Source organism: Eubalaena glacialis, chromosome 11, assembly GCF_028564815.1.
Source record: "Eubalaena glacialis isolate mEubGla1 chromosome 11, mEubGla1.1.hap2.+ XY, whole genome shotgun sequence".
NCBI classification, from domain to species: domain Eukaryota; kingdom Metazoa; phylum Chordata; class Mammalia; order Artiodactyla; family Balaenidae; genus Eubalaena; species Eubalaena glacialis.
The window spans coordinates 116,776,947-116,799,894 of record NC_083726.1 but is presented as its reverse complement, the minus strand read 5'-3'; the positions used below and the strand labels follow the sequence as shown (position 1 = coordinate 116,799,894).

The following is a 22,948-nucleotide window of genomic DNA, read 5'->3' as shown; positions in this document are numbered from 1 at the left end:
CCACAGCATAGCAGAAGCTGCAAATTAGAACTGGGGGCTGGATCGGGGAGAAGGGACCTTGGGGGGCCTACTGGTGTGGGTCCCGCCTGGCCTAATGGGCAGTGGCCGGCACAGTGTTCAGGATGAGGTCCCACTACTCACCCAGCCCCCCGCCCTCCCGTGTCACCCACTCCGCACAGCGACGTCCTCTGCGTGCAGAATGCCCTTCCCCTCTCGCCACATCTGGTCCCTTTCTGGCTTTCAGCTGCCAGTTTAGATGTCACCTTCTTAGACGACCAAGTCCCGCTGGCCACCCCGCTGGCCACTCGCCCTCACAGCACCCTGCTCAGCCTTCCATGCGGCACCCACCTCCTGTTCACACGTTCATTCCACGCTGAGTGCCCCTGGGTACCGCAGCGAGAGAGTGACATTCCAGGGAGGGGACACCTTCCAGCACACATACACAATTACGTCATATCTCAGGTGAAACGTGCTGGGCAGAATGGAACCGGGCCCAGGGAAGCGCAGGGACAGTGGCGGGATTCTAGCAGAGAGGGTGCAGAGCACGGAGGACTTCGTGGGCTATTGAAAAGGCCCCAGGAAACCCAAGAGGGTTTTCAAGAGTGGGGTGTCAACACCTGACATTTTACAGCAGGAGGGAGGATACTGGAGCCAAGGTGGCAGGGAGAGAGCTGTTAGGAGGCTGCTGCCCTGATGGGAGGAGGGGCAGCTTGGACCCTGCGCAGGTGGGAGCTGCCGGGATGCTCGGACACGGCTGGCGGGAGTGGGGAATGGCACAGCCACTCTGGAAAACTGACAGTTTCTGATAAAGTTAAACATTCCCCAGCACTATGCCCCAGCAGCCCCACTCCGAGGTATGAGACTGAAGAGGAGTGAGGACACGCATCTACAAAAAGGTTGGCAGGACAGTGTTCACAGCAGGACTACTGTGACTGCCATCTGGGGAATGTGGTGCTGCTGCCGGAGCCACAGCAGCCCTTCATGGCCGAGGAGGCTGTGATGTGGAAAGTGAAATCACAGTCAGAGGCCTGTGTAAAAAGGCAGAGACGCATGTCATCCATCACCCAAGTTTAGCGGTCAGAAGCGGTGAGAGTAAGAGGAGAGTTGGGTGGTGCTGAGGCTGGAAGGATTACTGGCTCTATGCATTGGTTTGAAGTTAAACTCCTCCTGACAAGACCACAGTGAGAGCCTGGGAGCAGCTTTTAGGCAGCATGATTCAGCCTGGCTGGTCCACATAGGGTACTTGCAACGCATTTGTGGTCCTAGAGGTGAACTTACGGCTCTAGAGTGTGGGTGCGGGGGGTGGGGGGGGCTGATGGCTTATGCAGGCGGCCTCAGCGGCCAGATGAGGAGTTCTGTCCCCGGCCATCGCAGGGAGAGAGTGCTGAGCTGGGACCCCTGATGGGTGGCTGGTCTTGTTGTCCCTTCACACCAGTCATGTGTCTGTTGGGATGAACCTGCTCTCGTTCAGATTTTCTAGATTGTCCCTGTTCACACTTCCTTCAGAGCTGCACATAAAAGCCAAAAATTTCATTTGAAGTTAGGTGTGAGACAAAGTTGGACTCTCTTGCAGTGTAAATTGGCAGCTCCATCCTTTCCTTGCAGGGCTGTGAAATCAGTCCCTCGCTCTGTCTCTCTTGTTTTGACTGCCAGGAGCCCCATTTAAAAGAAGTACTTGCTGTTTAATACTTTTATCACTTGGATATGCAGCTCTGATAAAGAAATCAAGTTGGGACATAGATAACACTGCCTAGATTTAAAAACTGTTCCCTCAGTGGCCTCTGCCAGGGGCACGTGGTTCCCAGTTCCATTATGTGATCTTTATTACATAGTTTTTTTAAAAAATTAATTTATTTAATTAATTTATTTTTGGCTGTGTTGGGTCTTCGTTGCTATGTGCGGGCTTTTCTCTAGTTGTGGCGAGCGGAGGCTACTCTTTGTTGTGGTGCACGGGCTTCTCATTGCAGTGGCTTCTCTTGTTGCAGAGCACAGGCTCTAGGTCGCGGGCTTCAGTAGTTGTGGCACGCAGACTCAGTAGTTGTGGCTCGCGGGCTCTAGAGCGCAGGCTCAGTAGTTGCGGCGCATGGGCTTAGTTGCTCCGCGGCAGGTGGGATCTTCCCGGACCAGGGCTCGAACCCGTGTCCCCTGCACTGGCAGGCGGATTCTTAACCACTGCGCCACCAGGGAAGTCCCTATTCCATAGTTTTTATTCACTGTAAAATTGGTGCCACAGTCATTTAAGAAAAATTGGGAAGTACAAAAAAGTAGAAAATCCTGCGATTTTATGATTTCACTGTAACCAGCCCATGGTTTCTGGTTATATTTCTTTCCGGTCTTTTTTCTTCTTTTTAAAATTCAGTTTCTATTCCTGAGTTCGCGTGTAGCGACTGCCCTGGTGCCTGGAGGCCTCTGTTCCTGCTTCTCCGCGCGCGGCCTCCAGGGACCTGGCGAGGGGCGGGGCCTGGAGGTGGGCCTGGGGCGGAGCCTTGTCGGGGTGCGGCCGGGAAGGGGCGGGGCCGCGGCAAGGTTGAGGAAATGATGGAGTGGGGGCGTGGCCGTGCCGGGGAGGGCGTGGCCGGCAGTGAGGGGGCGGAGCCTTGTCGGGACGGGGCGGGAGCTACCGGAAGTGGGCTCGCGGCGGCTGCGCGCTCCACCCCCGGGACGTCGGCTTTTTCCCGCCCGAGGCCAGTGCGCAGCCGCCTCGCCGCCTGGCGCCGCAGTGGGAGGTGAGTGCTGCCGGGCGTCCCAAGTCCCCGCGCCCTCTGCCTCTGGGCCGCCCCCTCCCTGCCCCCGGGCGCTCCGTCCCGCTGCTCCCTCCGCGTGAGGCAGACGCGGGTGCGGGCCGAGGCGCCTCCCCGGCTCGCGCTGCTTTGGACACGCTGCGGGCGGCGGACGTGGGTTGTGGAGTGACTTAGTGACCGGAAACCCTGAGAGATCCGAGACCCTCAGCCAGCAGGCCGGGCGCGGGGCGTGGGGCGCGTTTCTTTCATCCAGCGAGCGGGACGCGCTGCGCTGCCGGGGTGGGATGGCCCTCACGGGGGAGGGGGTGGTCTTCACTGAGGGGGGCCTCACCCCTGAGACCCTTTCGGGCGACTCCGCCCCGGCCATGCCCCTCCTGCGGGTCTGTCTGCTGCCCAGGCCTCCGTCGGCGGCTTCAGCAGGGGCACGTGGTTCCCAGTCCCATCCCACCCGTCGGGACGCAGGCAGGTCGGGCCGGGGGCTCTCCTGGGCCCGGGTCCCTGCCATCTCCGGGCAAACCCTGAGCCCGCCGGGAGCCACGGGTGACTGTCCCTGGAAGAGGGTCTGCGCTCGAACTGGGGGAGGGTGGGAGGAGCCCTCCGGCTGCAGGGGTTGAGCTGGCTCTAGGAAGGCACCGCGGGGAAGAGGATGGGGCGTTCCGCGGGGCGGCTTCTGGCCTCCTGCCCCGAGGGAGGAGCTCAGCGCAGCGCACGGGGCAGCCTTTACGCTGGGGTCCAAGGACGGAGTTCTCTGGGCTGGGCCCAGAGAAGACTCCGCGGGACAGGGTGCTGTGTGGTGGGAATGGCAACGGTGGGACACCGGGATGCAAGCTTTGGAGCAGAGAGCTGCCGGAACAGGGGCGGGGTCCCGTAAGTCTTGTCTGAGGAGGTCAGGCCATCCGAGGTGGACTCTGAGGGGTGGATAGAAGCTTGCCAGCAGTGCGGGAGTGCTGGGGGAGGGGCCCTGCTCCCGGGCCTTCGCAGACCCAGGACTGGAGGTCCCACTCACTGCAGATGCGAGCGGCCTGCCCGGAAGCCCCGGCACCCAGGAGCAAGGAGGAGGGGGACCGGCCTGGCGCTGCCTGTGGCGGGGGAGGGGTGGGGCCTGTGCCCCGATGGAGGAGCGCGCGTCGTGCGGAGGTGCCTGGGACGCCGCGTCTGGACTGTCGGCCCTGAGAAGCCTCGCTCCAGAGCTCTGGCAGGTGCTTCTGTGGCTGCGCCTCTGGTGGCCGGACGTCAGGTGGGGGCTGTGGAGGGAGTGGAGGCCCGCAGTGCCCCCCACCCCGCTGGGCCTCCCTTGCACAGGATCTGACAGCAGCACCTGGGCCCCCGGGGGTCACACATGTGCTCGCCCAAAGCACATGCGGAGCTCACTGGGCGGGACACGCGGGCAGAGCTTTGTGTCTGGACGAATGCTGATCCGAGACGAAGACGTTTGAGTACCCTGCCGCCCCAGAGCCCCGGCTCTCCCTGCGGGGCTGCGCTGCCTGGGTTCCCGGCCGCCGCCCCACGTCCCAGCCCTGCTCCCCTGCACCTGTTAGACCCGGGGTGGTGGTGGGGAGGGCCTGGCCTTTCCGCAGACCCCTCCCTGCAGCCTCGGGGGCGGGGGAAGCGTGGGGCGGTGCCGTGGACCCTCTCTGGGCCTTTTCCCCAAGAGCCCTCCCCGGTCCTTTCCCTCCTTCCTCTCCCTCCCTCCCTCCTCTTCCTGCCTGTGCTGGGCTGAATGGGGAAGTTTCCAGTGAACAGCGGACATGAGAACCGCAGAGCAACCACTTCTGGAGGTTCTGCTGCAGATTGAGTTCTCGGTTGGCTTTTGTGTGTGTATTTGTGTCCAGGGTCCTAGAAGCCACCACTGAGACAGTGAGGAAGTGGCTCGTTTGCAGTTATCCCCTTCCCTCAGTGTCCTGTCATCGCGGGTGGGGAGGAAACGAGTCCCCTCTGGGTCACAGAGCAGGTTGAAGAGGGGCTGGTCACCTTCAGGCACACGAGTGCCGTGGGGCCCGGGGACCTTCTGCCCCGGTGGAAGGATGTGGCGGCCGGCCGGGAGCGGGGCTGCCACGCGTGGGGAGAGGCCTCTTCCGGGGCCAGGGGTCCGGGTCACCAGGAGGGCCGTGGGACATCCCTTTTCTTCTCCCTGGCTCCAAGGCGAGGGAGGTTGTTGGGACAGAGGCCCACCTCGACGCTCTGGAGCGGCCCCCGGCACACCGGCCCCTGCGGGCCGTCTTGCCGCACCCCGTGTGCGCACACCTCTCGGCCAGGGCCGGGGCAGGTCGGGCGGCGGGAGACGAGGACACTGGGACTCGGAGGCTTTTCGCACTGGGGGGTGGGTTTCACTTCTGGGGCCTGTGTGACGGGGTGGCTCCCCCTCTTTATTCCACCCTCCCTTGGGCTGCTTTTTAAACCTCTTTATTGAGATATTTCACATACCATAAAATTTCCCCATTTAAAGTGGTTTCCAGTTTACTCTCAGAGTTGTGCAGCCATCACCACAATCTAATTTTTGAGCATCTCAACAGCCCCCAAAGAAACCACGCACATTATCAATCACCCCCCAGTCCCCTTATCCCCACAGCCCCAGGTGACCCTAATCTACTTTTTTCTCTGTGGAGTTGCCTATTCTGGGAAGTTCATATAAATGGAGTCATACAATCTGTGGTTTTCTCTGACTAGATTGTTTTCATTCAGCATAATGTTTCAGAGTTCATCCAGTGTTTCAAATTTCATTCCCTTTTATGGCCAAATAAATATTCCGTTTTATGAATATACTACATTTTCTTTATCCATTCACCAGTTGATAGACATTCGGCTTTTTGCTGCCTTGAATGATGTCACGATGAACATTCGTGTACAAGTTTCTGTGTGGACGTGTGTTTTCATTTCTCTTGTATATATGCATGCCTAGGAGTGGAATTGCTGGCTCTTGTGATAGCTCTGTTTAACATTCTGAGGAGCTGCAGAACTGTTTTCCAAAGTGGCTGCACTATCTTACATTTCCACCTGCACGGTATGAGGCTTCCGGCTTCTCCACATCCTCGCTGCCACTTGCTATTATCCTTTTGGTTCTAGCCGTCCTCGTGGGTGTGAAGGGGTATCTCATTGTGGGTTTTTTTCCTTTCTTTCTTTCTTTTTTTTTTGGCCGCGCCGCACGCGTGGCTTTTGGGGAGCTTGGTTCCCCGACCCCTCAGCAGTGAAAGTGCAGAGTCCTAACCATTGGACCGCCAGGGAATTCCCCTCTCATTGTGGTTTTGATTAGCATTTCCGTGGTGGCTAATGATGTTGAGCATCTTTTCATGTGCCTGTTGACCATTTGTATATCTTTGGATCCTATTAAAATCTTTTGCCCAATTTTTAACTGGGTTGTCTTTTTATTGTTGTTAACAAGAATTCTTTGTATATTCTGGGTACAAGTCCCTTGTCTGGTAAATGATTCGCAAGCATTTTTTCCCATTCTGTGGGTTGTGTTTTCACTGATCGTTTCCTTTGAAGCACAAAGGTTTTTAATTTTCAAGAAGTCCAGTTTATCTATTTTTTTCTTGTATGACTTGTTCTTTTGGTGTCATATCTAAGAAATCACTGCCTCTCCCAAGGTCATAAAGTTTTATTCCTTTGTTCTCTTCTAAGAGTTTTTTTTTTTTTTTAATGGTTTTAGCTCTTATATTTAGGCCTATGATATGTTTTGAGTTAGTTTTTGTATATGATATGAGGTAGGGGCCCAAATTCATGCTTTCGCCCCTGTGATACCCAGCTGTCCCAGCACCATTTGCTGAAAAGCCTATTCTTTACCCTGGTCTTGGCCCCTTTGTCAGAGGTCGATGAACCATAAATATTAGGGTTTATTTACGGACTGTCATTTCTGGCCCACTGATCTGTGAGGTTATCCTTTGCCAGTACCACATTGTCTCAATTACTGTAGCTCAGTCATAAGTTTTGAAGTTGGGGAGTGTGAGTCCGCCAGCTTTGTTCTTTTTTACTTTGGCTATTTTGTGCCCCTTGCATTTCCTCATGAAACAGGAGCCATTTGTCACTTTCTGCGGAAAAGCCAGCTGGGAGCTTGAGGGTAACTGTGTTGGGTCCGTGGGTGTCTGGGCGGTCCCACTGGTGGAACGGAATACATCCTCCAGTCCATGGACAGGAGTGATTTCATTTATTTAGGTCTTTACTTTCCTTCAACGATGTTTGTAGTTTTCGCTGTACAAGTCTTACACTTCTTTTGTTCATTGTATTCTGAAGTACCTTATTTCTCTTGATGCTGTTCTGTTTCTCAGTTTCATATTTGGGTTGTTTATTGCTGGCACGTAGAAGTACAACAGATCTTGCAGAGATTGTGTCCTGCAGCGCTGGTGAACTCATTTATTACTTCCAGGGGTGTTTTAGTGGATTCCTGGGGCTTTCCCATATGTAAGATCATGTCAAATCAGTATCTTAAAGTCTCTCGGTTGCTCCCAGTGTGTGCAGCCAGGATTGAAAGCCAGTGGTTCCCAGGCCTGTGGGATGGAGGGGAGGGCCGAGGAGCGGAGCAGGCACTGGGGTTTCTGAGGATGTGCCCAGCGTCTGGGGAGGCCTGAGGGACGGAGAGCTTGGCGCAAAGGAGCCAGAGAGACAGACCGGCGTCCACACTCCAGCTTCTGTCCTGGCGAATCCAGGTGGCAAGGGGCTGGCAGTGAGGTCACACTGTGTTCTGGGTGAGCGGCAGCTCCCACCCCGCCACGAATCGTCAGAAGGGGCCCACGTGGACACTGGCCTGGGCCTCCTGTGGCTCTGCGTTGACCCTGTTCACCCGCTTCGGGGAAGGACTGTCTTATGTGATCTCAGCAGACCTGGCGGCCGCCTTAGAAATCCACATTATCTAGAAACTGGTTGTTATCATCTATCTTACTGGTTCCCTCATTAATTAATGAGCTAATAAATAAAATCTTGGACATGTGTTCATTTTATTGTTTTGTATTTGTATGAAAGTCATGGTTTCGCCCTCTTCTTTGGCTGGCAGTTTTGGAGCCGTCCCTGAATGTGTGCCAGTGGGTTTCAGCCCCCAGAGGCCACGTCTCAGGGCCAGTGGAATGGCTCCCTCTGTCCTGTGTTTGGCTGGGTTTTGTGTTTGCACATGTGGACCAGTTACTCCGTTGGTGCCTTCGCTGACTGTGGTCCTTGTGGGCAGGTGTCAGAGGTCTGCCCTGTGTTGAGCGGGAGACGACAGAGGATCTGGGTGGTCAGACTGTGGTTTGTGTCCTTGGTCTCTTTTGAGCTCAGTTCAGAATTTTGTGCCACCACGGAGAACCACTCCTTGACATCCGGACCCGTGAGCCTTGGTGTTTCTGTGTTTACTCTTGACCTGGCCCTGAAGTTGTGGGACGGACGCCTTGTGCCCTGTGGGTCTGTAATTCAGCAAGGCCTTGGCCTCTTGGTGTGTAAATGTGCGAAACGTTTTCTCATCATTAGGGAGTTAGGTTGTGAAGTGTCTCAAATTGGAGGAACTCTGTTCTCATTGGCTTGTGGACCTAAATAAATGCTTATATAAATCAAGTATTTCTAAAATTTCCAGAAAATCAGGAAATCTCGTTTCTAATAATTTAAATGCATTAGACTTTAAAAAAATTTAAAATGCACAGAAAGAAACTCATATTTTATTTATTTATTTATTTTTGGGTCTTTGTTGCTGTGCACGGGCTTTCTCTAGTTGCGGCGAGCGGGGGCTACTCTTCATTGTGGTGCGTGGGCTTCTCATTGCGGTGGCTTCTCTTGTTGCGGAGTGCGAGCTTCAGTAGTTGTGGCACGCGGGCTCAGTAGTCGTGGCTCGCGGGCTGTAGAGCGCAGGCTCAGTAGTTGTGGTGCACGGGCTTAGTTGGTCCGCGGCGTGTGGGATCTTCCCAGACCAGGGCTTGAACCCGTGTTCCCTGCATTGGCAGGTGGATTCTTAACCACTGCGCCACCAGGGAAGTCCAAACTCAGAAACGTTTTAAGAATACAGGTTTACAAACAGACTCACAGGTACAGAGAACAAACCAGTAGCTACCAGTGGGAGAGGGAAAGGGGAGGGGCAAGACAGGGGGAGGGGATTAAGGGGTACAAACTACTATGTATAAAATAAATAAGCTACAAGGATAATATTGTACACCACAGGGAATATAGCCAATATTTTATAATAACTATAAATGGAGTATAACCTTTAAAAATTGTGAATCACTATGTTGTACACCTGTAACTTATATTATACAGCAACTATATCACAAAAAAGAATGCAGGTTCACATAATTAAGATAAATCTTTGGCAAATGAGGATAAATCAATAATTTGGGGCTTTAAAAAGCTGTGTCTTTTCTCTGATTTATCGGTATTATACTTAATATTGATTACATGTAATAATCAATATTCAATATATCAATATAATGTTGATATAATACATTTTATTCTAATTGGTTTCCCCCCAAACTTCTACAGGTTTACTTATCAAATCAGCTAATATTACTCTTACATGATGTTTAAAGTTAAGAGAAATGTAAATTTGTTTTCAACTAAGTTGAATAGAATTCTGACATTGTTTTTACTTTAACAGTATTACAGGGTACAGCTTGGACGCACATTAAATTGAGTTAATGATGGCAATCATTGCCTACCTAGGTAATTTCTAAGTAAGACAGGATACCGAAGCGTTGGGTACCAGGTGTAAGTTCAAGTGTTTTCAGTGTCCTCAGCAGAGGCTTCGTCTCTGGCTGGTGTCGCTCAGCGTGTCTGCACCGTGGGGACGCCCAGGGCACGCGTGCTGCTGGAGATAGCGTCTGAGCTGTGACACCCGGGCACCTGGTTCTCTGTGAAGGAAGGTCAGTCACTTGGGTTGAGTTGTAATTAAAATGGATGACAGAGCAAAACTGTTGTATATGTGCTTTTATTTTCAAGGAAAGGGGGTCTTTTTCCCCCCCCCCCCAAACTTTTTGGTCTCTCTTTTACACATAAAAATTACTGAGGACCCTGAAAAGCTTTTGATTAAGTGGGTTTTATCTATTTTCTGTGTGAGACAGTAAAACTGGAGAAAATTTTCAAATATTGTTGATTTGTTTGAAAATATCAATGCCTATTGCTTAACGAACTTTTTTTTAAATACTGTATTTTACAAAACAATGTTTTTAGTGAGAACATTGTTTCATGTTTTTGTAAATCTCTTAAATGTCTGAGTCTGAGAAGAAGCTATGAAATCTCACAGTTTTAGCAAAGTTTGCTTGTTTTGATGGTCTTGCCTCCTTTACTGTCAAAACGAGATTTTTTTTTTTTTAATTGTTTATTTTTGGCCGCACCGCGGAGCTTGTGGAACCTTAGTTCCCCGACCAGGCATCAAACCCACGCCCCCTGCAGTGGAAGCGCGGCGTCCTAACCACTGGAGTGCCAGGGAAGTCCCGAAAACAGTAAATTTTGATGCTTTATGTTTTAAGGGGAAAAACAGCCCCACTAAGAACAAAAGTTGATCACTTATGAGGAGCTTAAGGTTTTCTTAGTTTCGTTCATTGATAACCATGTCCTGTTTCTCAGGCATCCGTGACCCCGTCTTAAGTACCCAAGTGGACTCTGACAGAGCTTCCAAAGGTTGGACGGACCCTGAATTTAGAAAAAAAAATGTTTTCAGGATATCTTTTACACCTAAAACTATCATTGAGACTTCCCAGAGTGCCCCTGGAGAATCCCAAAGGCCGTTCACCTTATAAAGAGAGTGATTATACAATTAATCAGATTTGTTTGAAGTGTTACTGTTGTGAGGCTGCTTTGGTTATGTTTACAGGAAAACGTTACTCATTTAAATGTTTCAGAAGCTGTGTGCTATATGGGGACACCTTTATTCTCAGGGGAAACACTGATCACATTTGTTACGTAGTGTACCCCAAAAGAGAATTTGACCCCCTTCCGTTCTGATGTTGTCGGTTAGAGAAACACGTGAATCACCCCCAGCAGCCTGTGCCCTCTGGGGATGACTTGGAGCTTTTCGTGTGTGTCCTCAGCAAAGAAGGACGGAATCAGAGACTTGTGGAAAGGACTGGTACCAGGTACTTTGAACTAGTGATACTTCACAAACAGGCTTTTGTGTTCTCCTGGCTTCAACAACTCAGAGCTTCACCCAGGGTGCAGGTCAGGGTTTCCAGGCTCTTCTGGATGCAGACGGCATGGGCGCAGCTGCTGGGACCCACAGACCAAGGTGGGAAACTGGTGGTTTGCTCGGAATATTGCTGACGTTTTCATTTCTGTTTTCTAGACACACGAAACTTTCTCTTTCTTCAACTGTCTATAACCCATAGAAATTTGGTAGATGGAAATGACATCTAGTTCTTCCTGACAGAATTCTTGTTAAGTTTCCTCCTTTTGTGTGATGGTACAGCTATTTGCATAGGTTCAAAAAGAAGACTCTGTGGGGGGTTTTTTCTTGCAAACTTTTTTTATTGTGGTAAAATATATGTAAAATTTTACCGTTTTAATCATTTTAAGTGTACAGCTCAGTGGCATTAATAGGAATTAATAATTCTCTAGAAAACAGGCACGATTTCTCATGTAAGTGGGACAAGACGGTGTGTGTCCTTCTGCGTCTGGCTTGTTTTGTTCGGTGTAACATCCTCAGGGTTCCTCCACGTTGTCGCAGGTGTCAGAATTTCCTTCTTTGTTGTGTGTGTGGTAAAATATACATAAAATGTTCCACTGTAGCCACCTGTGAATGTCCCCCGCACTGAGGTGCCACCACCCCCGTCCTCCCCAGGACCCTCTCGTCTTCCCGCCCCGCCCCCGGCCCCGCCCCCGCCCTGGGCCAGCGGTCCACTTTGCAGCAGAGAGGTGGACTCAGGAAGCAGCTGCCCTTGTGCGTCGGGCTCACGTCCCTCGGCTCAGTGTCCTCAAGCTCCGCCCTGTGCAGCAGGTGCCAGCATCTCCTTCCCTCTGAGGCTAAACAAGACTCACTGCGTGATGGACACACTGCGTCCATCCGCTCACCCATCAGTGGATGTTGCGTTGTCACCACCTGTGCTGTTGTGAGTGACGCAGCCAGGAGGATGGGTGTGCACGTACGCGGAAGCAGAGTTACTAGAACAGACGGTAATTCTGTGTATAAGTTTTTTGAGAAACTGCCTACTGTCCTTCGTTCTTTTTACCAGGATGTAATATAATTGGACAACTTGAGAGCCTTCCTCAGAACGTCCTATTTCTGAATGATGCTTGTGTGATCGACTGTGACAGGCCACTTGTCACAGAACTGAGCTGCCTTTAGGGAGTGAAGGCTACAGAGCCCCCCAGGAAAGCCAGTCTGGCCCTGGGGTCCCCGTCCTCCGTGGTGGGAAGGTCGCTTCCTGCAGGCCAAGGAATCTGAGATAAGTGGGGACCCGAGTAAGAGAGGCCGGGACTGAATATACGCGTGGACGGTGGCAGAGCAGCCTGCCCGGCCCCTTCCCCCAGTCCCCCCAGTGACCACCAGCCCGGGAGGTCAAGTCAGAGTGCTCTCTGGGACAGTCCAGGAAGCTAAAAATAACTTCAGGACTCCATTGATACCTGACAGCTTCTCTCCTTTCTGTTCGTGCCTCCGACGTGGGGCGACGCAGAGGACGCCATGGCACAGGGAGCCACGGCCAGCGGGCCCCCTGCTTCCCCCGCGGCCTCCTCTGCAAAGCTCCCCACCCCCTGCCTGCATTTGAGTCTCTGCCACGTGCAAGTGTCTGGATCTGTGGCCCCTGTTCCCCTGGCTGGGCTTCCTTTTCTCTGCACACATCTAGAGGGGCCGCAGGTGGAGCCTGTGGACTTGCTTGTCCTGGCCTCCTGCCCGCCCTCGGGGTAGCAGAGTCCAGCCTGAGCTTCCTGGTGAGAATTTCCAGACGGAAGCTGATCTTGTGGCATTAGTAGTTGTTTAATCTAAATCTGCAAAAGAAACCTAGGAGGCCTGGCTGGCTAATTAGCATTCTTCTGAGACCCGCCCTGTTTGTGTGTGTCAAAGAATAATCTTTGAGATCATTACCAGTCCGGAGACTGTCAGGAAATCTGTGAAAGACTCTGAAATGGGCAAAAAACCTGGATATTCTGGCCAGCTCACCGTTTCTGGTTTTCTTGTCTTGGAGCTATTTTACACCTCTGTAAGTTGCAGAAAACGGATGCTGATGCAGGTGATTTGTCCATAGAAATACAGGTGCTCTGTCGTGGGTGCTTGTGTGCTCTTTGAGTGGTTTTAACATCTTTGTTTCCCCCATTAAATAATCAGTTACATAAAATCTTTAGTAAGTGTTCATTTCAGAAGGAATAAAAAGGAAACCCACCTTCTCCAAACCCACTGTCTTTCTGAGGAAAACACCGGGGCCCAGCCGTCCTGCAGAGGCACTTTCTCCTGTGGATCCATCCCGTCTGGGTCAGCATCCGTGTCCTGCTCTCATTCTACATCCTTACATAGAGGGAGAGCCATAAAGACACGTATGCACGGGTGACCTTCGAACAACAAGGGTTTGAACTGCATGGGTCCCCCTTCTGTGGGGATGTTTTTCACTAGTAAATGCCCCACGGGCTGTTGCTGGTTGAATTGGAGAATGCAGATGGCGGATACAACTAAATTCTGTGCCCGCTGACCCCCGCGTTGTTCAAGGGTCACTTACGTAAAGGCATTAAAACATTTTGTGGAAGTATGTGTTGAGGCGGGAAATGAGCACAGCGTCAGCGATGTGGACGTGGATCAGGGCCGCGGGGACAGTGGGGAGGGCAGGTCCGGGCGGAAGGCAGATTTTAGGTGAGTTACCCCTGGATGGCGGCCTCCCTGGTTTCCGGAAGCTCGTTCCTGAGAGGGCGCGGTGGAGGCGAGGCTGTGACTGTGGACGTGGGCTGGCGTCTGCGGCCTTTCCCGCAGGGGCCTGCTCTACGGCACGTCGTCCTGCAGCTCTGCCTCCTGCCCTGGAGGCCCGCGGAGGCCCTCGGGCCGGCGTCCTGCTGCCTCCTGTCTGCCCCTCCACGTTCACCCGCGTCCTTTGCCGCCTGCCCGGCCCCAGGGTGGGCTCATCCGACTCCCGGTGGGTGGCCTGGGTCCTGGGGATGCAGGCCCCCAAGGCCCCCGCCCGCGCTCCCCGGGGGGGAAGCCTTGCCCTTTCTCCCTGGAGAGGAGCTGGTGGTTCTCTTTTTACCCCCTGTGTATTTAGGAACCATATGGAAGTTCCAAATTTGACTGTTACTGCCCTACAAAAGGACCGATTCATTGGGTTTAGCCTAATACTGTGTGTAAACGCACATTCACTGGTGCAGACATTTTAACGCGGGATTGTTCTGTTGAGACTGCTCTGCAGAAATATTTCCGGTCTGTTTGGACGTCTCTACGATGCACACAGCTCTCATTCTTTTATATTTTCCATGTTGGGGGCATAATCTTTTTAAACTCAGTCTCCGATGGGCTTTTGTCTGCTCAGTTGTTTATGCCTGCCAGGTTATTTAGTGTGGATTTATATGCCATCTGGAAGCCTGAATCTTTTGTGTGACTGTCAAATACACATTCTTTTCTTTCTTTATACACATCTTTCTGTGCAAGACTGATCTCACCAGCCCTTGCAGCCACGTGGCCCTGGGCCCAGGCGCGCCTCGTTTTCCCACCCACTCGGTGTTCTGGGGCTGCAGCTGGGGAGGGTCGGTGGGGAGAGCGGTGATGGGGCCGTGGTAATGACACAGCAGGTCCCTGGAAACGTCCAGGTGTTTTCCGTGGAGGGAGCCCGGCGCTCCAAGTACTGTATTGACTTGGAGAGGGTTCGGGAGCAGACGGCCCGGTCTGCCTGACCAGTGAGCTCAGGCTGCTGGGGGCTGGGCTGAGGTGGGCGGGCGAGGGCAGCAGGGCTCCCTGTTCTTCCCTGGGGGTCCTGGAGGGGTGTCCCCACGGGGCCCTGCACCCACCCTGTGTGTGTCCTCTTCCAGGCTGCCGACCCGCACCCCTGTGAGCCGGAGCCCACGACGCTACCTGGGCCATGGACTCGAAGGTCAGACGGGCGGTGGTCCTGGGGGTGTGGGCGGCGGAGCCTCGGGTCCCAGCTCCGGGGAGCACAGGGCAGACAACCCTCTCGTCCCCTCACCGCTTCCGCCCGCTCCTGTGCAGCACGGGCTCAGAGCTATAGTGTCGCCGAGGTTGCGTGGGCCGGTCCCCTGCCTCAGCAGGATGGGGCCTAAACGGTGCCTTGTGCTTTGAGCGAGTTTAAAAGAGAAAGTCGCGCCTGGCCCAGCAGAAGCTCTTCTTCACCTCCTTCCTGTCTTTGCCAGGCAGTACGGCATCTTCGGGCGTCCAGCCCAGGGCCCTCCGTGTCCCCACCAGCTCCATGGGGGCGGCCACAGGCCTGAGGACTTACTAGGTGGTTCACGAGCTTGGCCCGGTTTCTGCATCTCTGAGCAGACAGCGCCTGGGGGCTTGGTGTGCGCTTCTCAAACATCCCTCTGCAGGCCTGGGAGCCGTGTGGTTCCCAGCGTAGCAGCTCAGGAGAAACGTCAGCTACTTGGAGCAGAAGAGGTCTCGGGAGCTGCCCAGGTGCCGCTTCTCCTGACGACGTCAGGGGGAAAGGGCAGACACACTCCCAGGGCTTTGCTTGCCCCTTTCTTTCCTTCAAGCTGAGAAAACCGAGACACAGGCGTGCCCCACAGTCAGGCTCATGGTGAGACATCCAGCAGCTTCCTCTTCCCCCGTCAGAAATTTCACCCTGCTATAGATTTTCTGACTTTTTTCCCCTTTGATTTTGTTTCCAGGTGTTTTTAATTGCAGTAAAATTTACCATTTTAACCTTTTACTGATTGATTGATTGATTGGCTGTGTTGGGTCTTCGTTGCGGTGCACGGGCTTCTCATTGGTGGCTTCTCTTGTTGCGGAGCACGGGCTCTAGGCACACAGGCTCAGTAGTTGTGGCTCGCGGGCTGTAGAGCACAGGCTCAGTAGTTGTGGTGCACGGGCTTAGTTGCTCCGCGGCATGTGGGATCTTCCCAGACCAGGGCTCGAACCCGTGTCCCCTGCATTGGCAGGCGGATTCTTAACCACCGCGCCACCAGGGAAGAAGTCCCCATTTTAACCTTTTTTAAGTGTCCGGCTCAGTGGCATTAAGAGCACTCGCATCGCTGTGCCACCACCGCCCCCTTCTCTCTGTGCATTTGATGCCTCAGGGACCACACAGATGAGAGGGATGAAGCAGTGCATGTCCTCTTGTGTCTGGCTTATATCACTGAGCATGATGGCTTGGTTTGGTTTTTGTTTTTGTTTTTGTTTTTTTTTTTTTACTGTTTGTATGGTGCTGTTCATCTATACCGTAGCATTCTTTGATTTTTTTTGATAGGTAGAAAAAGAAAATGAGATTGATGTTTGTTTTGTTTTGTTTTGTTTTGTTTTTACTGTTTGGTGCTGTCTTCTCCAGGTTTGGACACCAGGATTAGTCTAGTTTATCACACACATTGGACAGCTCTCCATCGTTTTCTCTGCACTGGAACTGATTTTATAGCACGAGTTATTTTTGCCTCCTATAGATGAAATCTGTATTATGTCCGACAAGATTTCCTAAGTCTTGATCATTTCTCTTAACATACTTTCCCCTGTGACCTAAAAGGATAAACAACTATCCAATCTTCCACCTTCTGAGACATCTATTTCAGCTTGTATCACTCGTCCATCCTTGGCTTGTCACCAGCCTTGCTTGTTCTTGGTGTGAAATGCTGTTGGTCTTCTGGGCCAGCTGCCTGTTTGGGAGTCCAGGCCAGCCTGTTCTTGACATGCTCAGAACGGAGTCCACACGCTTCCCAGCCGGATGGCACTAAACGCTTGGCTCCGGGGCCTGAGCCCTCTAACACGGGATGCTCTCCTTCTCGCCCGGCCACTTCTGTTCTTTGTGTTTCGGGGGGAAAGGCAGAGGTCACTGCACCTGGGTTTGATACCTGACCTGGCGTAGCTGTTGCCAACCGCTGCCACACACCCAGACTCTGGACCCTGTTTACTAACCTCTCGAAAAAGACGGCCTGGTTCAGTTCCCTGGGGCTGCAGCAGGGAAACCCCACGGCTGGGTGTTTTCCTGAAGTGTCTGGAGGCCACGAGTCTGGTATCAGGGTGTTACAGGGCTGGTTCCTCCGGAGGCTCTGAGGAGCCCGCTCTGGCCTCTCCAGCTCCGGTCTCCATCTGCACTGGCATCCCTGTGTGTGTCTGTAAGTCGGCCCCTTTCTCTTGTAAAGACATGGGTCATGGGATTAGGGCCCCAATCCAGGATGACCTGGCCTTAACGTGACATCTGCAAAGACCCCATTTCCAAATAAGGTCCTGCTCTCAGGTTCTGGCGGTCAGCACCTGGGCCTGTCTCTGGGGGACACGGTTCAACCGCAGCCCTGCCTCAGCCCCGCCTCAGCCCCTCTTCTCTCCTGACCGGGACGTCTCCTGAGGTAGAGCCGAAGCACGTTCTTGAGTTTCTCAGCTGCCTTGTGCCACTGGCCTCACTGTGAAGATTTAGTAGAGTAGAGCTTTACATACATTTTCCCCCTTTTAGGAGTAATTCTGGAGAAGTAAAGGCTGAATAGCAATACATAAGCACCTTATTTTATGCATTTTGTTTAAAACAATTTGTCCTCTAAAAACTGTCCTCTCAAAGTTTTCTGATTTTCCTAATCAGAATATTTTTCTAGTATTTTCTAATGAAAAACATTATGGACTTAGAAGTAAATTTTACCTGCACCTTCACTTTCTCCCCGTGACTTCTCCCAGCCCAGGCCGTGTGTTTTGCGTGTGTTGATCTGGGCGGTCTCGGCATCCTCGCCTCTCACGATGCCCTCTCATCCCAGGTCTGGGGGTGACCTGAGCACCCCTGGCCCTGCTCTGCACTTGCCTTCCTGTTGCCACGTGCAGCGGCCCTCCTGGCTGCCCCCGTGCTGCTCATGGGCTTGGCCAAGGGCTTATCTACCTGAGGTCAGCCAGGCCTGCCCAGAGGCAGGTGTTGCCTGTGGTCACTACTGCCCAGGCTGTATTGAAAATCTGCTTTTGCACAACACCCTCCTCCTGGGCCCACAAAGGACATGATGGCAGAGGATGAGCTTCTAACTGCTGGATGCACTCCCAGTGAGCGTGGGCTCTGGTTGGTAAGAGATATGCGGGGCCCGGCGCAGGCGTGCAGAGCCAGGATGGCACCTAGACACATACGTGCCTGACCTCCCTCCCCGGGGCGCACCAGCTGGCCGCCGGCAGGTGGGCCACCTTCTGCAGAATTGGAGCTTTTCGGCATCTGTACGTGGCCCTGCGGACTGGCCCCTGCCCACTGGGAGGGTGTCCAGGCCCCGGGCCAGGGAGGCCCTCCCGGGCCCGGCTGCCTGGCCCGGGGCCACGTTCCCACAGGACTCTCCTCTCAGGTCAGCAACGGCGCCAGCCCCCAGGACGAGCGCACCACAAGCCTGCTGGTGTTCGCCTTCCTCCAGAGCTGCCCGCACTCCCGCTGCCACCAAGAGCTGGAGGTGCTGGGCCACGAGCTGCCCGTGCGCGTGGCCCACGACGATGAGCTGCAGACGGATGGCAACTGGTGCAGCCACTTCCGTGAGGGGGCGGCAGAGACAGGTAGGCGCCGGGCCAGCCTCCACGGCCCAGATCCGGACTGTGGGGCCTTCGGGCACAGGTCCACCCCGTGTACAGCGGAGCAGGCCTCGCCGAGTCCAGTCAGTTGAAACCCACTTGGGTTCCTGAGGATTCTTTGCATCTGTGCAGCGCCCACGCTTTACTCCTGTGTATGTCATGGCCATGATGATCTGCACGGTCACCAGGGCAGCGGGGACCTGGGGCTCTTTTCTTGGGCCGGGCCATCCTCCGTGTGCGGCAGATTCTAGGTGTGCGTCCTGTCCTCCCGGCCTCAGCTTTTGCCACCAGTGCTGCCTCCACGGAGGCCGCTGGGAGCTGACGGCTGGGAGCCCCTCTGGAGGTGGGCCGGGCACAGCACACCCTGGACCTCCCTGAGGAATTCTGTCGGGTTCCTGAACCAGCCTGTGCTTCGGGGGGGAGGCTCCCAGGTGTTCCCGACGCTCCCGGGAGGCCTGGGCTGGAGTCCGCCGCCTGGTGGGGGGGGGGGGTGTCACTGCCCTCTCGCGGCTGATCCGGCCTCTGGGCCCCCATCTGTCTTAATTCAGGTGGCCGGCGACGCGGCAGGGGGTCCCCACCAGCCAGGGTTGCCTTAGGCCCCCTTTGGGAAGGGGCAGCAGTAGCTTTGCTGTCAGGCCTGCTGCCCCGGTGGCCCCCGTCTGCACCAAGCCCCCCTCAGACTGTGGAGCCTCACTGGACGCACAGGGCAGGGTGGGCGCTCGGGTAGGAAGCGGTGCGTGGTCAGGAGCCTGAGGGGGTGTGGAAGCCACGGGCAGAATAGAGGCCTGGCCACCACTTGTCAGTGGATTTGTTCGCTCGGCTGGACGGGAGGAGGTGGGAGAGCGGGGCCGTGGGGGGCTGTGCAGGAGGCGGGTCAGGACAAGCGCACGGGCCGGGCCGCGAAGGGGACCATGGGGTCGAGCGTGGCCGGGCTGTCGACCCAGGTCGAGGAGGTCTTGGCAGGCGAGTGGTGACCTGTCCCCAAGCAGAGGTGGGCGGGTAGTGGGAGGTTTCGGGGCGAGGAGGGCTCGTGTTGGGGTCACACAGACACGTCTCAGTGAGGTCAGGGCTGCAGCCGGGCCCGTGCAGGGCTGTGCAGGCACTGCCGGCAGATTCCACCAACCACAGGTTGGAAATACTTGGGGAAAAAATTTCCAGAAAGTTCCCCAGAGCAAAACTTGAATTTGCTGTGCGCTGGCGTTGTATTAGGTGGAGGTGATCGCATGAGGTTACGCCGGCCCCTGGAGTTTGGTGCCCGCGGGGGTCCTGGGCCGGCGCCCACCCAGACCCCGAGCGACGAGTGTGTGGGCAGGTGGGTGAGGTTGCTGGTTGGGGTCCAGACCAGAAGGCGCGGCACTTGGACCCTCTGGTTTCCCAGCACGTGTAGACGTTACGTGTACACTACACGGAGGTGTGTTCGGTGTGCAATAGCGCTGTCTTAACAGCATTCGTGCCTTAATTAAAAGTACTTCTTCATTGCTACATGCTAACCATCCTCTGAGCCTGCAGCGCGTTGAAGCAGTGACGTCACTGCTCACCATACAAATATATAATAATGAAAAAGTTTAAAATATTGCGAGAATTACCAAAATGTGACACAGAGACACAGAGTGAGCAAATGCTGTTGGAAAAACGATGCCAACAACTCTCTCGATGCAGGGTTGGCTGCCACACGCCTTCCACCTGTGTGACGGGCGGAGGGGGGCTGGAGATGGGGCGAGTACACTTTCTGTGCTGCGGGGAGAAGCAGCGAGGGGGCTGATCACTCAGCGCCCCGTGTCCCCAGCTGTGTACCCGGGACTCAGCCCACAGCTGGGAACCCCCGAGCCCCTGGAAGCTTCTGTTCTGGGGAGGGGCTCAGATGGTGTCCGGGAAGGAAGAGCGTGGCATCTGGGGAGGGGTTGGGGGGGAGAGGAGGCAGAGTCCAGGACGAGAGGCTGCGGAGCCTCTGTCCTGACCGCTTCCTCGGCCGACAGCCGTTGGACGCTGGGCTTCGAGCCCGGGTTGTGGCTACCCCGGCATCACAGGTCCTTCTCCCGCCCGGCCCCTGCGCCTGGTCCCGTGTTCACACCGTCCTCACTGGACTGTGGATGCAGGACCCACCCCTTTCCTGGAGCGGGTGGAGCGGGAGCGGGGTGTGAGCGGGGCATCATCTGAACCCCCCTCGTCTGCATGTTTGTTAGACTCTGAGACTCAGGAGGAAGTGGTCCGGGACATCGCCAGGCAGCTCGCCCAGATTGGGGACAGGATGGAGTGCAGCATCCGCCCGGGGCTGGTGGCTGGCCTGGCCGTGCATTTCAGGAACAGGAGCCTGTCGGAGGAGGTGAGTGAGAAAACCCATGGGGCTTGTCCTCTGCCTCCTGGCAGACAGACCAGCATCCAGGGACGTGGCTCAGCTCGTGACTGCTGGAGAGAGTCAGCCTGGCGAACTGTCTCTCGGAAAAAAGTCACTTGACACCTGAAAACCTGAAGTCAGACTCAAGAGAGAGTGTGGGGACAGAGCCCCCCCAAAGATTAACAAGACGGATGTGACTCTTCCTGAAACAACGTGTTCCACTCCTCTGACTGCTGAGGCTGCGGGGCCCCCGCGACCTAGAAACGCCCTCGGGCTGGGCCCGGCGGGTCGAGCCTCCTGCCTCCGGGAAGGCCCGTCTGTCAGGGAGCCTCCCTCTGAGCTTCGCTGGCTGGCGTGGATCAGACACAGGCTGCTGGTGCTGTTCTTGCTGCCACGTGTTGGCGCGTGGAAGGTCCTTTCCGGTGTGGCGGTCCGCGAGGCCTCTCCCGGCAGGAGGTCTCCATCCCCCTCCCTGCCCCCATGTACCGGGGCCGGACCCCTGGGCAGTGACTGACCTTGATCTCAGGTGCCTTCGAAGCAGGAGATGAGGACCCGCTGCGGGGGGGGGGGGGGTGCCTCGCCTGCCCCTGGCTTTGCTTGGCCTCCTTCTCTCCTCTGGCCTCCTCAGCTGTTTACAGCACTTCCCCCTCCCCGCGGGAGGCCTGGTAACCGCGCCTCTGCTTCCACCCGTGCAGGACAGGAGGCGGTGCCTGGCGGCGGCGCTGGAACAACTCATGCAGCTCTACCCTGCAGACGTGGACCGCGAGAAGACCCTGCTCCTGCTGACCATGCTCGTGGCCAAAAAGGTGGCCGACCACTCGCCAGCTTTGCTCCAAGATGTCTTTCACACCACAGTGACCTTCATCAACCAGAACCTTCTCGCCTACGTGAGGAACTTAGTCCAAAACGTAAGAGCCAGTGGTGGCAGCTCCTGGGCTCTTAACCGCCCTTGGTGTCCGCCTCTCCCCAGCCCGGCCCCCTCTGAGCTCTGGGACCCTCACTGCAGGGCCGCCTGCTGGGGACAGACCCCAGGGAAGGTGGTCACGGCCCTTCCTGCTCAGGAGGAAAGGCTTGGTCCTGCGTCTGGGAGTCCGGCTGTTTCTGAGAGGAGCTGCTGTCGCCGGGCAGCGGAGGCCGACTGTGCACCCTTCACAGGCTTGTGAGAGCTGCTGGGGGGCGGGAGAGAGGGCCGGAGGGGCCCACGCTGGGCTTCCCCAGGCTGCTGTCAGCCTCGCCTTGTCACAAAAATGAGTATAATTAATTTAAATTAAAACACATGCTTACCAAGGAGGGTGAGCGGTCCAAAGGGGGTAAAAACTGCACACATCTGTCCTCCACCCAGGGGATTAGAAAGTCTGGTGCTTCAGTTTCACAGACCACCTGGAAGGGAAAGTGGATGTATCTTATCTGTAAATTTTGGGGTTTTGTGTGTCGGGAGTCAGGCGTCTGACCCTCTTAATATGTAGTTGATGAGCCTTAAAAGCATTCTCTCTGCGTGGCCTTCAGTTACATGGGCTTTTAAAAATAAAAACCGGAGGGAGAACACAAACCCCAACTTGTTGTGAAACCAAGCTGAGCTGTTGTTGGAAGGAGATAAGCCTCTGTTAACAGCTTCCGGACACTGTGGGGCTGAAACAGAACCTCGGTCCAGTCCTCGCACCCACTGAGATGCCTCTTGGCACCATAAGGGACTTGGTGAAAGCTGTGTTTGTTTGCAAAGCCCCAGCTGCACTTCTGCTGACTGTGGCCCTAGACGCTCAGGTCTAGGGTCCTGGCTCAGGAGGGAGGCTGGCTAATCCCGGCTGTTGTCCTTTCTTGCTCCAGGAGATGGACTGAAGGGACGACTCAGCAAAAGCACGACTGGTTACAACTTGAGATGGTGACAGCAGTGTAGCTGTCTCCACACAGATGGAGCCTCGGCCACGTCAACATGCTCAGAGAAGACAGGCACGAGATGACAGCTGTGTCTCTCTCACCATTTTAAAGCCAGGGACCATTTAGGAATTTCTTCACGTACACGTGTGAACGTTTCACGTCATCTACATCCATCCACACACTGTGCCTTTACCTAATGTCCGCTGGAAAGGTCCCCGCCTGAAAATCAGATCTAAAAGCAGATCGTGAGTTCCCTGGTGGTCCAGTGGTTAGGACTCCTCTGCGCTTCCACTGCAGGGACCGGGTCTGATCCCTGGTCGGGGAACTAAGATCCCACAAGCTGCAGTCAAAAAAGAAAAAAAGAACAACAAAATAAAAGCAGATGATTGACAAATAAAAGGCAGAAGAAAAAGAACACACTTAATGTTTTTTTGTTTTTTAAAAAAACCCACTTGG

General features: G+C 54.7%; 1 protein-coding gene across 4 annotated transcripts; it reads left to right on the top strand.

The window, feature by feature from the left end:
- Positions 1-2,664: 2,664 nt before the first annotated feature.
- BID (BH3 interacting domain death agonist) lies at positions 2,665-22,907 on the top strand. Of its 4 annotated transcripts, none has more exons than XM_061206110.1 (6): positions 2,665-2,726; positions 14,628-14,689; positions 18,066-18,267; positions 20,466-20,605; positions 21,313-21,525; positions 22,442-22,907. In XM_061206110.1, exons 2-6 carry the CDS (start codon positions 14,678-14,680, stop codon positions 22,451-22,453), a joined length of 579 nt encoding a protein of 192 aa, XP_061062093.1. In that variant the 5' UTR covers positions 2,665-2,726; positions 14,628-14,677; the 3' UTR covers positions 22,454-22,907. The 4 variants fall into 4 exon arrangements, with proteins under 4 accessions (XP_061062093.1, XP_061062095.1, XP_061062092.1 ...); XM_061206111.1 differs by lacking the exon at positions 2,665-2,726 and adding an exon at positions 3,923-3,978; XM_061206109.1 differs by lacking the exons at positions 2,665-2,726; positions 22,442-22,907 and adding an exon at positions 3,839-3,940 and having other exon boundaries at positions 21,313-21,491.
- Positions 22,908-22,948: the final 41 nt, after the last annotated feature.